Here is a 14,107-nt window from a genome sequence, read left to right as displayed (position 1 = left end):
TTGAGTAAACTAGGGTTGTTCTCCCTGGAAAGACAGAGGCTAATAGAAGTTTATAAAATTATGAAAGCCATAGATAGGATGAAGATTTTTCCCAGATCGGAAATGACAAACACAAGCGGTCACAAATTCAAGATAAGGGGTGTAAGGTTCAATACAGGTATGCGGGGGACGTATTTTACGCAGAGGATGGTGGGGGCCTGGAATGCACTACCAAGCAAGGTGGTTGAGGCAGATATGTCAGGATCATTTAAGACTTATCTAGATAGCCACATGAACAGACTTGGAATAGAGGGATACAAACAGATGGTCTAGTTAGGAACATATGATCGGTGCAGGCTTGGACGGTCGAAGGGGCTGTTCCTGTGCTGTATTGTTCTTTGTTCTCTTTATTCAAAATGGAGTAATAAGGAAAGGCTTAAAAGAAAAAGGGAAGGTGGTGTGTAACCAAATGAGTATCAAGACACTTTCCTTTTATACAGGAGGAAACTTATTTATTTTTCTCCAGATAAATACATGTTCCCTTCTCAAGAATTACAAACATACAGAGATCAGGTAATCATAAAGAGTAAAAAGCACATTTATAACTGTCCATAAACATGAGATATTCTATTTAACCAATGGCCCACAGATCCTCCCAGTTACAAAGTACAAAGATAAAATATTTAATTATATAAGTTTATAAAATTAACAATTTAATGTAGTCAATCTTTTTTACACTGCTTTGTGCAAAATGGTGGTATAGTATTTCTCCTGTATGAGCTTTCTTCACAGTAATCATTTCACCTTCCTAGACAATGGAAATCATTTAATATACTCAATAATTCAAAATAATGCTTAGACACAGCTTTTGAAAATCAAAGATGGACTTTTTCCATTGTTACATTTATAAATATGTCACAATATTAAATTTACAACTTTTATAATAGCTTACACAATACATTACTCTGGGAGCCTGTACACTGTGCGTTTAAACAAGTCCAAATGTGTGTTCAGACCTTTATTGTCTCACAGTAAATAGGTCAGTCTGTGCAGTATAAACAGCAGGCCTGATATTTTTGTAAACACAATTTACTTTTGGTGCCCCTGATTACATTAGCCGGGTGGTAGCATTAAGAGTCACACGTGCTTAGTGACAAGAATTCAGTTTATTCTGATTAGCTTGGTGAGGAGCAAGATACAACAAACAACTGAGAACAAAGAAAGAGAGATTCTTGAGATTTAAAAGCACAAAGCTTAAGTTAATTTCTGATCTTGATTGCTAATTCAAACTCTATAACAAGCAAGTTCCAGCCTTGAATTTCAATAACTGATTCAAGCACAGGATAGTCATGTATTGGTTAATGAGGAATCAAGCAATATAAAATCTTAGTGAATATTAATTGCTTTGTGGGATTCTGCTGTAGATCTCCAGCAGTGTGAATTATGTCAATTCCTAGTTAAAATGTAGAAATTTTAAAAAATGATCCAAATAATGGCAGAATGGCCCACTGGCAGCCCTGTGATACAGGACGAGGACAGTAATTCAGGCAGCATAATGGGTCACATAATGGGAATGTAAACAATTAAGATACAGTTGATAAAAGCATCAGGAGAGGTCACCAAACTAATCGGAATAAGTTCTGTCGCCATCAACTCCTCTATACCTTCGCTCTGCTGTGGAGCCAAGTGAGACTATTACTGACTATAAATCTTGTGTGCTTTTCCCTCAGTGCATTTTAATTTGCACTCCTCTCACAAAAGCAATACTTTTCCCACTTGAATAATCGTACCAAAAAAAAAGACTGAGCAGCACTTACTTTATAGGAAGAACAGTCAAGTTTATAACACTTTACAAAAATTCTGAACTGACTTCAGGTAACATGACCCAAGATACATTATCATTTGTTCGCAATGTCACTGATTGCAATTAAAGCTCATTAAAGCAAAATACAGTGTACACTGACTCTTCCCAAAAATGGACACCTGGAAAAAAAACAGACACTTACTAAGACCCAAATAACTTGCATGATAAAATATACAAGAGGCATTCTGAAACAACAGATAATAAATTAGAAACTATGGACTACATTCAATGCATGACACTTTTACATTATGGAATACAGCCTATTGCAAGGCTGCTACATCTGGAATTTACATTAAGTTGGGATCACCGGTGCTTCCTTGTGCAGTTTGTTTCCTTTCTGTTCCAAATCTTCCTGAGGTCAGTTCAGTGTGAGGTGGCATTGCGTTTTGTAAAGAAATAGCTTTTGTTGAATTGGGTGCCCTTCACCTAGCATGCATATTGCAGAGAAACTGTTCTTGGGAATTGAATACTTGCATGGCTCTATCCTCGGTACAGCACAGTTTCTCTGCTGTTATCAATGCCAAGTAAAGAACTCCACATTCTACTGGACAAGATTTACGACATATACAGTAGTTGCTTTGAAATTCAGGACACCTACAAATAAAGGACACAATGCCAGTCCCTAACATGTAATTTACAGATCTTACTGTAGCACAAATAAGGTTTGAAGCTCCACTTATGACAAAAACAAAACTCAACAAGATGTAGCCCAGCCAGTATTTTGTTAATTCTCAAGTTTCCATTGAGTGGAGTGTCCCTTTTAAGTACTGAGCAATTATTGATTAACAAACAATTAACAAAGTGCCCACTTTGTTTTCAGTTGCACTATTAAAACAATTCAAGTCCCTTTGTTTAAAAAGTAGTAAAAACTTAAGCACAACTGAAATTGTGGCCATGGTGTCCAGAACTCACTTTGCTTAAGCCCACATATTTATGTAAAAGATTCAGACTCCCTTCTTGTTGGTTATGGCTTTTCTAATGCGATGCATTGTGGTGCTACATGTTCCAGTCAGATTAAAATGATCATTGTAGCAGATAACAAAGAGTTTAGAATACAAATATAACAAATAAAACAAAGCAATTTAGAATCATAGAGTGCCAACAAAACTATACACAAATACCATGCTACAGAAGACTGCATAGTATAATTATTTGAGAAAACTGATTGTCCTGAGAACAAAATATAAAATAATATAAATATTAACACATGATTAAGGCCTGTTCCACTGCAGGTAAGGGCAAATGTTAAAAAAAGAACAATGTTAGAATCTCACTAAAGCTTTTCAAATTAGTGTTCAAGTACCTTTTTCTTGAAAGTGGGTAAGTGGCAGTGAGTGCTGCCAATTATGACTTTTAGCAATTTTCTTTTTCTGTGAGGCCTGTATTTGGTTGATACTAGACCCTCAATAAAACAAATGCTACAAGAAGAGTCTGATTATCATATGATCTTAAAGATGTTTGAAAAAACAAGAATATGTTTCACATACAAAGCTGTGTTCTGATGGAATGAAACATTTCATGTTTCACTAAAGTTAAAAATTTACAGGGAAATAAATAAGGGTTGAATAATATAATATTTAAGTATTAGTCACATTAATGTCAGTGGCTAATGTACATGAAAAACACTAATAAAAACATCTGAATGAGACAAACAGAACACAACATATACGACTGAAGTACAAGGATATTTTCACCCATGGACTGACTCCATAATTCACAAATGAGACAAGTAAGCAATCCATTGGTGAAACTATTTTCCATATTTCTTCTGATCAGACAGTGTGAGATTACCAATATTAAAGAAAGGTTAAATGATTACAACTGTACAACTGTAATTGTTCTTCAGTCAGTCAGCCTGCAGCTGAATAACCAACATTATACAATCAAAGATAACTCTTTCAGCTAGTTAATTTCTAGTTACTAACTTGAAATGGACTGTGTTTCTTTCTTATGAAAGGGTACAAAATTAGGTTGGACAGTTGCATGATTGAGAAAATTTCACAAAAGCAGATCTCCAATTATCTTATAACCCTATAGTTCTGGAAAATACTCGTTGCTCATTTATTATAGTAGCAAATTAATTTCAATGGGCCCAAATAAACATTATGTCAATAACCAAATACGTTATTCATTGAAAATGTTCCAATTACTTATGATGTGGGACAGTACTCAGTGCCTCCTCCCGTGTGCGATTTAATGAAACATTCTGTGGAAGAAAAAATAGGCAGTTAATAGATCATAATGTTGGCTAAATTCAAACCATTGTTCATTGTGAAGAAGGTACACAGTGTATTTCTGACAGATGCTGCAAAAAATATATTTATACTCAGGAGCGTTTTTGTTATCTTTCAAGGCAACTAAGAAATAGAAGCAGAACCTGACAATTTTTCCTGTAGGCCTTCCGAATGTAGGAAAAAACCAAAACTAAATCAAGGGTAGCCTGAGGAGACACATTAGCAATAAATAATCCCTTAATCTAAAAGAAGCTCCCATTTCAAAATGCAAGGGAAAACCTTTCCTGAATGATCATTTTCACCCATGTGCCCAACAGAATTTTCTCTCTATTGCTCAACTCACATCAGTGGCATTTGTCATGTAGATTGCTATCCACTTGAGGTGACAATGATCTGATATTATTGCTGGAATCATACAGCAGATTAATTCAAATTTAACGATATTTTGTATTGCTTCACCTGGTTTGAATGCTGGAACTCATACATATCAATCTTTATTTCCCACACATCCAAGAAAAATTCTATGTTCGGCTCTAGAGATTTTGATACTATGGGCAGGATTTTACGGCCTCTTTCGACCCAAAACTAGAAAATTCTATCTGGGGTCAACGGACTTTCCCATTGTCCACCTCTCATGTGCTCAGATTCCCATGGTGGGTGGGGCAGTAAAATTCTGGTGTACATATTTCATGGGAAGTGATCAACATCCAGATAAACCTAACAGGACCCAGAGATCAAATAAAGACCTCTGATAACTTGTACTTTGGCTTACTGAAATACAACACACCATCAATATCTGAAAAAATATATACTGCATCATTTCATAAATTTAGCAAAAATTAAACAAACTAATTAATAAATACAGTTATAACAAACATCATTTTTGAAATATCAAAATAACAAAAAATGCTTCACCTGCAATAACTCTGAACACAATTTGAACCCTGAATAGTAGGTTGCTTATTTTTGCATAATTATTTGGTAAATTGATGTGATACTGATGGCATTACCATCTCTGAATCCTCACACAATCGTCAACACCCAGAGGTAGTCACCATTGGTCTGAAATTTGACTGGAATAGCCATATAAACATTGTGCACAAGAGCAGGTCAGATGCCACAAGTTGTGGCATGTGACTTACCCCCTTACCCCCAAAGCCTATCCACCACCTACAATGCACAAATGAAAATTGTGATAGATAATGACTCTCCACCTACCCTTGATGGGTACAGCTCCAATGTCACTCAAAAAGCTCAATGCACATCAGGACAAGCAGCCTACCTGATTAGCACTCTATTGACCACTTTTAATTATTCACTCCCTCCATACCTTAGTGCAGTGTATAACCTCTACAAGATGCCTTGGCTCCTTCAACAGCAACTTTCACAACCCACAATCTCTCCCACCTCCAAGGACAAAGGCTGTAAGTGCATGGGAACACCACCTGATGGAAGTTCCTTTCCAAGTCACAAGCCATCCTGACATGGAACTATTATCCCCTTCCTTCTCAGTCAAAACCTGGGAACTTCTTACCGAAAGCACTGTGGGCGTAACTGTAGCACACATTCTGCAGAAGAAGCAGACTTTGAATGTTTCCAAGACAGAGGTAGATAGATTCTTGATAAACGAGGATAAAAGGTTGTCAAAGGTAGACAGGAGGTTACAGTCAGATCAGCCATGGTCCTTTTGAATGGCAGAATAGGCTTGAAGGGCTGACTGGCCAACTCCTGCATCTAATTTGTGTGCCCGTCAATACTGAGCCATGATAAATGAGCATAAATGTATGTGTTGCATGCCTAATCATGGCATATTTTATTTATAGCTGCATTTAAAGAGCTATTCTTTATGCCTTCAAATATTTGTCATACCAATGAATCACACTCAGCTCCCTGTTGAAGGGCTCGAGATCAATCCCTTGAAGTATAATTTTGCTATACATAGTGCTCAACATGTTCTCTGGAAGTGGATACTTTCTCTTCCTTAAAGGATTACATCCTTTAGGTTTTCAGACACTGCTTGAGGTATAAAGTGAACCAGAACAAATCTGAAGCAAGTGCCTGCTCATATTCCTGCTAATTTTTCAGATATAATGTTTCAAAAGTTACCAAGCTCCTAAGTTTAATTCATGTTTTGGATATTTATGCTTGGCCTTGCACTATTACAAAAGACAGAAGCATACAATTTTGAAGTAACCTGGAAAATTATTCAACCTGTAAAGATTGTGGGTTACAGATGAAATTTTCCCATAGCTGAGTCCAGATTTTGTGACCATGCTTACTTAATTTACACAATTTAAAAAACTGTCAATCTTGTAATATCAGATCACCAGCCACTTTGCATCATGTGTAATTACCAGAGGTAATAAATGTCAATAAGTGCTGTGTTAAACTGATGGAAACTTAATTTAAATGTTAAATTGGCATTGGCAATGTTCTCTGTAGCTTCTTTTATGCTGATGGGGACAGGATGCCCATTCATAATCACACCTATCTGAATTGGACATCTATAGTCAGAGTGTGGAAAGGATCATGGTAAGCGTAATATAATGCTAAAGAAAGTGCACCTCATTTCTCAACTGCTTTTCTTCATTTTATTTGCTATTTTCCTGTTGGTGAATGGGTTCTCCATGTAAATTATACCTATCTGAAGTTGTCTTCAGGGTCCCGGTCAGTAGGGTTGCACTACTTGGTGCTAAGATCCCCCTAAAGAAGGCCTGAGCACCCAGTGACAATGTTCAACCTGTCGAAAATCTTTTTTTACTCATATTGTTGTGCTGACCTCTGGGAGTGGTGCTATAAAGGGCCAAGTGCGTCACATCTACCTTATGCAGCATTCACTTGACTTAGGGCAGCATGGTAGCACAGTGGTTAGCATTGCTGCTTCACGGCTCCAGGGACCTGAGTTCAATCCCCGGCTTGGGTCACTGTCTGTGTGGAGTTTGCACATTCTCCCCATATCTGCGTGGGTTTCCTCCGGGTGCTCTGGTTTCCTCCCACAGTTCAAAGATGTGTGGGTTAGGTTGATTGGCCTTACTAAAATTGCTCTTAGTGTCCTGAGATGCATAAATTAGAGGGATCAGTGGGTAAATATGTAGGGATAAGGGGATCGGGCCTGGGTGGGATTGTGGTTGGTGCAAACTCAATGGGCCGAATGGCCTCTTTCCGTGCTGTAGGGTTTCTATGATTCAATGGTTAGACTGGGGCTGGGTGAAGTACTGCACCATCACACACTCACAGACTTGTGCTTGTACCTTGGATTTTTTCTGCCCATTGTTTCTCAACAAATTTTCCTTTAAAAAACTCTCTCACTGCTTCAGGTTCCTTTCCAATGGCTTTCAAAATTCTTATTGCCCATTAATATTTAATTTCATTTAAGTATCATCAGCGTGGAATTTTCCATTCTCTTATATGTCCAAATTAACATCTGGAATTATATTAATGAGCTAACCTTGGAAAGCTGTATTTAAAAAGTAACATTTCAATTTACAATGATAAATAAAATAGGTGTAGGGCTGCTCAGAAATGATGACAAAGAAAAACTCATACGGAATGATGCTGAAACAACAGGTACGTTCAATAGCTAAGAAGTGACTAAACAAGCGGAAGCTGTGGTCAAAAAGGCATATGATGTGCTCTTGCAGATGGAGGATGTGGTCAAGAAGGCGTATGGTGTGCTCTTGCAGATGGAGGTTGTGGTCAAGAAGGCGTATGGTGTGCTCTTGCAGATGGAGGTTGTGGTCAAGAAGGCGTATGGTGTGCTCTTGCAGATGGAGGTTGTGGTCAAGAAGGCGTATGGTGTGCTAGCCTTCATTAATCGAGAGATTGAGTTTAGGAGTCGGGAGGTAATGCTGCAACTTTATAAGACCCTTGTCAGACTGCACTTGGAGTACTGTGCGCAGTTCTGGTCGCCTCACTACAAGAAGGATGTGGAAGCTATTGAAAGGGTGCAGAGGAGATTTACAAGGATGTTGCCTGGATTGGGAGGCATGCCTTATGAGGATAGGTTGAGGGAGCTAGGTCTTTTCTCCCTGGAGAGACGAAGATTGAGAGGCAACCTGATGGAGATTTGTAAGATGTTGAGAGGTATAGATAGGGTGGATTCTCGGGGGCTATTTCCCAGGGCTGAAATGGTCGCTTCGAGAGGACACAGGTTTAAGGTGCTGTGGAGCAGGTACAGAGGAGATGTCAGGGGTAAGATTTTTGCTTAGAGGGTGGTGAGTCAGTGGAATCAGCTGCCGTTGGTGGTGGTAGAGGTGAACTCGCTGGGTCTTTTAAGAGACTTCTGGATGAGTACATGGGATTTAATGGGATTGAGAGTTATGGATAGGCCTGGTAGGTATGGATATGATCGGTGCAACTTGTGGGCTGAAGGCCCTGTTTGTGCTGTAGTGTTTTATGTTCTATGTGGGAGGGAGTATGAAAAGCTGGGAACGGTATTAAAAAGTAGAACCGACAAGGTGGTTATCTCTGGGCTACTGCCCGAACCGAGTGCAGACGGGCGTAGGGTTGATAGGATTAAGGAAGTGAATGGGTGGCTCAGGGATTGGTGTGGGAGGAATGGGTTTGAATTTATGGGGCATTGGCATCAGTATTGGGGTAGGTGGGGGGGGGGAGGAGGAGGAGGAGGAGGAGGAGGAGGAGGAGGAGGAGGAGGAGGAGGAGGAGGAGGAGAAGAAGGAGAAGAAGAAGAAGGAGAAGAAGAGAGAGAGGGGGAGAGAGAGAGAGAGAGAGAGAGCGAGAGAGAGGAGGGTGCGAGGGTAGGTGACTTTACGGGGTCTAAAGTTAAGGAGAGGGTACAGGTAATAGAGGGAGTAGGGGGCGTGAGTTTGGTTGGTGGCATTATGGCAAATAGGGTCCAGGTGAAGGCTGGGATGAAGGCACTTTATCTGAATGCACGAAGCATTCGGAATAAAGTGGATGAGCTGGTGGCGCAGATCAACACAAATGGATATGATCTGGTGGCCATTACAGAGACATGGCTGCAAGATGACAGGGACTGGGAGCTGAATGTCCAGGGGTATCAAGTGTTTAGGAAGGATAGGCGGGAGGAAAAAGTGGGGGGCTTGGCTCTGCTGATTAAGGATAGCATCAGGGTGGTAGCAAGGGATGATATTGGAGCCAAGGAGCAGAAAGTGGAATCGTTGTGGGTAGAGATGAGGAAGACGCTGGTGGGTGTCGTCTATAGGCCCCCGAATAATGATCTGGAGGTGGGGCGGGTTGTTAACGCGCAAATAAGTGCGGCATGCAGGAATGGGACGGCCGTAGTTATGGGGGATTTCAATCTACATATTGATTGGTCGACCCATGTTGGACACGGTGGGCTCGAGGAGTTGTTCTTGGAATGCTGCCGGGATAGTTTCCTTGAACAGTGTGTGTTGCAGCTGACGAGGGAGCGAGCTATCTTGGATCTGGTGTTATGTAATGAGGCGGGTAGAATTAGGGACCTTGCGGTGAAGGATCCTCTTGGGGAGAGTGATCATTGTATGGTGGAGTTTCTGGTGCAGATGGAGGAGGAGAAAGTGGGTTCCCAGACACGTGTCCTTTGTTTGAACAGAGGGGAGTACGGTAGGATGAGAGAAGATTTGGCAAATGTGGACTGGGGGAGCGCGTTGGAAGGTAGGTCTGCTGAGGAGCAGTGGAGGATCTTTAAGGAGATCTTCCTTGGTGCTCAGCAGAAATTTATTCCGATGGTCAAAAAGGACAGTAGGCAGAGAGGTAATAAGCCGTGGATAACGAAGGAGGTGAAGGAAAGTGTTAAATTGAAAGCGGAGGCATTTAGAGTAGCTAAGAGTAGTGGGCAAGAAGAGGTTTAAATGTGGGAGAGGTTTAAATGTCAGCAAAGATTGACAAAGAAGTTGATAAAGAAGGGTAGGAGAAACTACGAAGCTGGGCTAGCGCTTAATATAAAAAAGGATAGCAAGAGTTTTTATAAATATATAAAAAGGAAGAGGCTGGCTAGGGTGAACGTTGGTCCCTTAGAGGATGAGAAGGGGGAATTAGTGGTAGGGGATGGGGATATGGCTAAGGTCTTGAATAACTTTTTTGTTTCTGTCTTCACGGAGGAGGACGTGAATAATTTGCCGGGTGTTAGAGATGGAAAGGTGGTAGGACTGGAGGGTCTTAATGACATTACTGTTACTAGAGAGGCGGTGCTTAACAGACTGGAGGGGCTGATTGTGGACAAGTCGCCAGGACCGGATGGAATGCATCCGAGGGTTCTGAAAGAAATGGCGGAGGTGATAGTGGATGCCTTGGTGGTTATTTTCCAGACGTCACTGGATTCCGGGGAAGTACCGGAAGATTGGAAAACGGCTAATGTTACGCCGTTGTTTAAGAAGGGTGCCAGGCAAAAGGCAGGGAATTATAGGCCGGTTAGTTTAACGTCTGTTGTAGGTAAAATGTTCGAATCCGTCATTAAGGAGGAAATAGCGAGGCATCTTGAGGGGAATTGCTTGTTAGAGCAGACGCAGCACGGTTTCGTTAAGGGGAAGTCGTGTCTGACAAATTTACTGGAGTTCTATGAGAATGTGTCTAGGGCAGTGGATAGAGGAGAGCCGGTGGATGTGGTCTTTCTTGATTTTCAGAAGGCGTTTGACAAGGTACCTCACAAGAGGTTATTGCAGAAGGTCAGGGGACATGGAGTTGGGGGTAGGGTGTTAGCGTGGATAGAGGATTGGTTGTCAAATTGGAGGCAGAGAGTGGGGGTCAATAGGTGCTATTCGGATTGGCGGATGGTGACTAGTGGAGTGCCCCAGGGGTCGGTGCTGGGGCCTCAGCTATTTACCATTTATATAGATGATCTGGAGGAGGGAACCAAGTGTATGGTGTCAAAATTTGCTGATGACACCAAGATTGGTGGAACGACAAATTGCGCGGAGGGTGTGGAGAGTCTGCAGAAGGATCTAGATAGGCTGGGCGAATGGGCCAGGAACTGGCAAATGGAATTTAATGTTCGCAAGTGTGAGGTGGTCCACTTTGGTAGGAATAATGGTAGGAAGGACTATTACTTACGGGGCGAAAAACTGCAGCAGGCGACGGTGCAGAGGGACCTCGGGGTCCTTGTGCATGAGTCGCAAAAACCCAGCTTGCAGGTGCAGCAGGTGGTCAGGAAGGCGAATGGGATGCTGGTCTTCATAGCGAGGGGGATTGAATATAAAAGTAGGGAGGTCTTGCTGCGGCTGTATAGGGCATTGGTGAGGCCGCAGCTGGAGTACTGTGTGCAGTTTTGGGCACCGTACTTACGCAAGGATATTTTGGCCTTGGAGGGAGTGCAGAGGAGGTTTACTAGGCTGATGCCGGAGTTGAGGGGGTTGAGCTATGAGGAGAGGCTGAATAAACTAGGCTTGTACTCATTAGAGTTTAGAAGAATGAGGGGAGATCTCATTGAGACGTATAAGATGATGAATGGGATGGATAGGGTAGAGGTGGAGAGACTCTTCCCGCTCAGAAAGGACAGTAGGACTAGGGGGCACAGCCTCAAGATAAAGCGGGGGGTGCGGTTTAGAACGGAGTTGAGGAGGAACTTCTTCACTCAAAGGGTGGTGAATCTCTGGAATTCTCTGCCCGTTGAAGTGGTGGAGGCTACCTCGCTAAATATTTTTAAGACGCGGGTTAATGGGTTTTTGATAAGAGAGGGGATTAAGGGTTATGGGGAGAGGGCGGGAATGTGGAACTGAGCCACGACAGATCAGCCATGATCTTATTGAATGGCGGGGCAGGCTCGAAGGGCTAGATGGCCTACTCCTGCTCCTATTTCTTATGTTCTAACAGGAAATGACAAGGTGTGGAGTATGAACAGTCAAACAGACTGGTTTAACTGAATAATCTCCTTTGTGTTTTAGAATCAATGCAAACAAGAGTAAAGATTCAATGAAACTTTTATTTATTCATTCATTTTATGGAATGTGGGCGTTGCTGGCTAGCCAAGCATTTACTGCTCATCTCTAGCTGCTCCTCATTTCAGACATCATTTGAGAGTCAACCACAGTAATGTGGAACTGGAGCTGCATGTAGGCCAGGTCAGGTAAGGATGGCAGATTTCCTTCCCTAATGGACATTAGTGAACCAGATGGGTTTTAACAATTGACAATGGTTTCATGGTCATCATTAGACTTTTAATTTCAATCTTCCATTGAAAGTCTATTGGATAGTCAGAAGCTTTTTCCCAGGATGGAGAAGCCAATTACCAGGGGGCATAGGTTTAAGGTGTGAAGGACAAAGTTGAAAGGAGATGTATGAGGCATTTTTTTTTACAAAGAGGGTGGTGGGTGCCTGGAACTTGTTGCCTGGGATGGTAGTGGAAACAGATACGGTAGTGACTTCTAAGGGATTTTGTAACAAATACATGAATCACTGAGAATAGGGGGATATGGTCCCCAGAAGGGTAGAGGATTTTAGTTCAGATAGACAGCATGGTCAGTGCAGGCACGGAAGGCCGAGGGACCTGTTCCTGTGCCGTAATTTTCTTTGTATTCAAATTTCACCATCTGTCATGGTGGAATTCGAACCCGAGACCCCAGAGTATTACCCTGAGTTTCTGGATTACTCGTCCAATGGCAATACAACTACACCACTGCCTTCTCATAATTAAAACACAGGAATATATTGCTTCAAGAAACCCAACACATAGGTACATAAAAAAGTTAAAGAAGGTATATCACAGATATGACTGGAGAGACTAAATAAGTTACAAAGAACCCAAAGACAGGAAAAGGTAGAAAAGTTGAGCCAAACTTTGTGGATTATTTATAGTTCCAAATGGTTGAATGAAATAGATACTCAGAAAACATCCAATTCCTTATGAAAATTCATAAATGCCAATGTCACCCAATTCATTTGAAATTCTTGCAAACTATTTGCTTCTAGATGTCTGTACATCTATTTATTTACACAATGCTTGCTTCTGGGGAGTTCCACCTAGCTTGGTCCAAATTAATCACCTGGTATTAACAGTTATGTGAGTAGAACAAACTAATCAATTCTGAGAATGAATTCAAAAATACGAAGGCCACTCTTGATCAGAACATGTTCAACCTAATAAACATATTTTAATTCTATTTTTACTTAATATTACTCTTGTCCCAAGCACCCAGGTGAATGTAAATAATATTTTGGCATTTAAAAAACTCTCACCATATTTCCAACAATAAATGTTGCCACCCCCTCTCATTTTCCACAATGAGCATAGCAAAAAACAAGGTGAAAAAGGGCAAGAACAAAACAAACAATAAAATGAGTCAATTTACAGACGGCGTCTCTTTCATAAAATTAATTTCAATGGCTCAGCCATTAGCAATAACAAGGTCCCAAGCACCAACTGTTTCAAACATGAACAACTTTTATGATATGGTGCTTCAATATAGAATAATAGAATCCCTACAGGGTGGAAGGAAGCCATTTGGCCCATTGAGTCAGCACCAGTAACAATCCCACTCAGGCCATATCCCCAAAACCCCACATATTTACCATGCTCATCCCTCTAAATACACATCCTGGGACATTAAGGGGCAATTTACCATGATCAATCAACCTAACCAGCACATCTGTGAAGAGGGGAGCAGCTGGAGGAAACCCATGCGGTCATGGGGACATGCACGCGCGCGCACACACACACACGGAAAAGCACCTACCCACCAAGGCGGGGGCACTCATGCCCACAAATTATAACTTCTAAAATCTTATAAAGTACAGAGCAACTATTTTTCAGTATGCAGCATTTTCTAGTTCTTAGCTGCTTCTAAAACAGGCCGTACTAAGGTTGCTTTATGTTTAGCCACTTGGAACACAGAACTAGCAACAGAGAAATCCCTGCTACAAAATGTACAAAACTCAGAAACAGTGGAACAGAAATCTGGTCAGTGACAAACAATTAGCAGTAGCAGTTGCACTGCATGTTGAATTTTATGGTTATTTGAAGTTTCCATCAGTCAATCAAAAAATTCAATGCTTATTTCAAACCATTTGGGATTGGTCAACAGTAGCATCAAACTCTTTAACCAATCTTAGTGAACAATTGTTAATGAGCAGAGCA

At 41.1% G+C, this 14,107-nt stretch overlaps 1 protein-coding gene across 1 annotated transcript in view; it reads right to left on the bottom strand.

Annotated features, from left to right (window-relative positions):
* Nucleotides 1–487: 487 nt before the first annotated feature.
* Nucleotides 488–14,107, bottom strand: part of LOC145356978 (6-phosphofructo-2-kinase/fructose-2,6-bisphosphatase 2-like) — a 66,133-nt gene continuing 52,513 nt past the window's right edge. Inside the window, exons 14-15 of the mRNA XM_080210002.1 lie at nucleotides 3,994–4,049; nucleotides 488–1,962 (exon numbers count right to left, since the gene is read on the bottom strand). Of these exons, the coding sequence (XP_080066128.1) occupies nucleotides 1,917–1,962; nucleotides 3,994–4,049 (102 nt within the window). The 3' untranslated portion in view covers nucleotides 488–1,916. The remainder of the gene's footprint in view (nucleotides 1,963–3,993; nucleotides 4,050–14,107) is intronic.

The sequence above is a fragment of the Carcharhinus amblyrhynchos genome, chromosome 22, assembly GCF_965287045.1.
Source record: "Carcharhinus amblyrhynchos chromosome 22, sCarAmb.v2.hapA, whole genome shotgun sequence".
NCBI lineage: Eukaryota > Metazoa > Chordata > Chondrichthyes > Carcharhiniformes > Carcharhinidae > Carcharhinus > Carcharhinus amblyrhynchos.
This window is presented reverse-complemented; position numbering and strand designations above follow the sequence as displayed.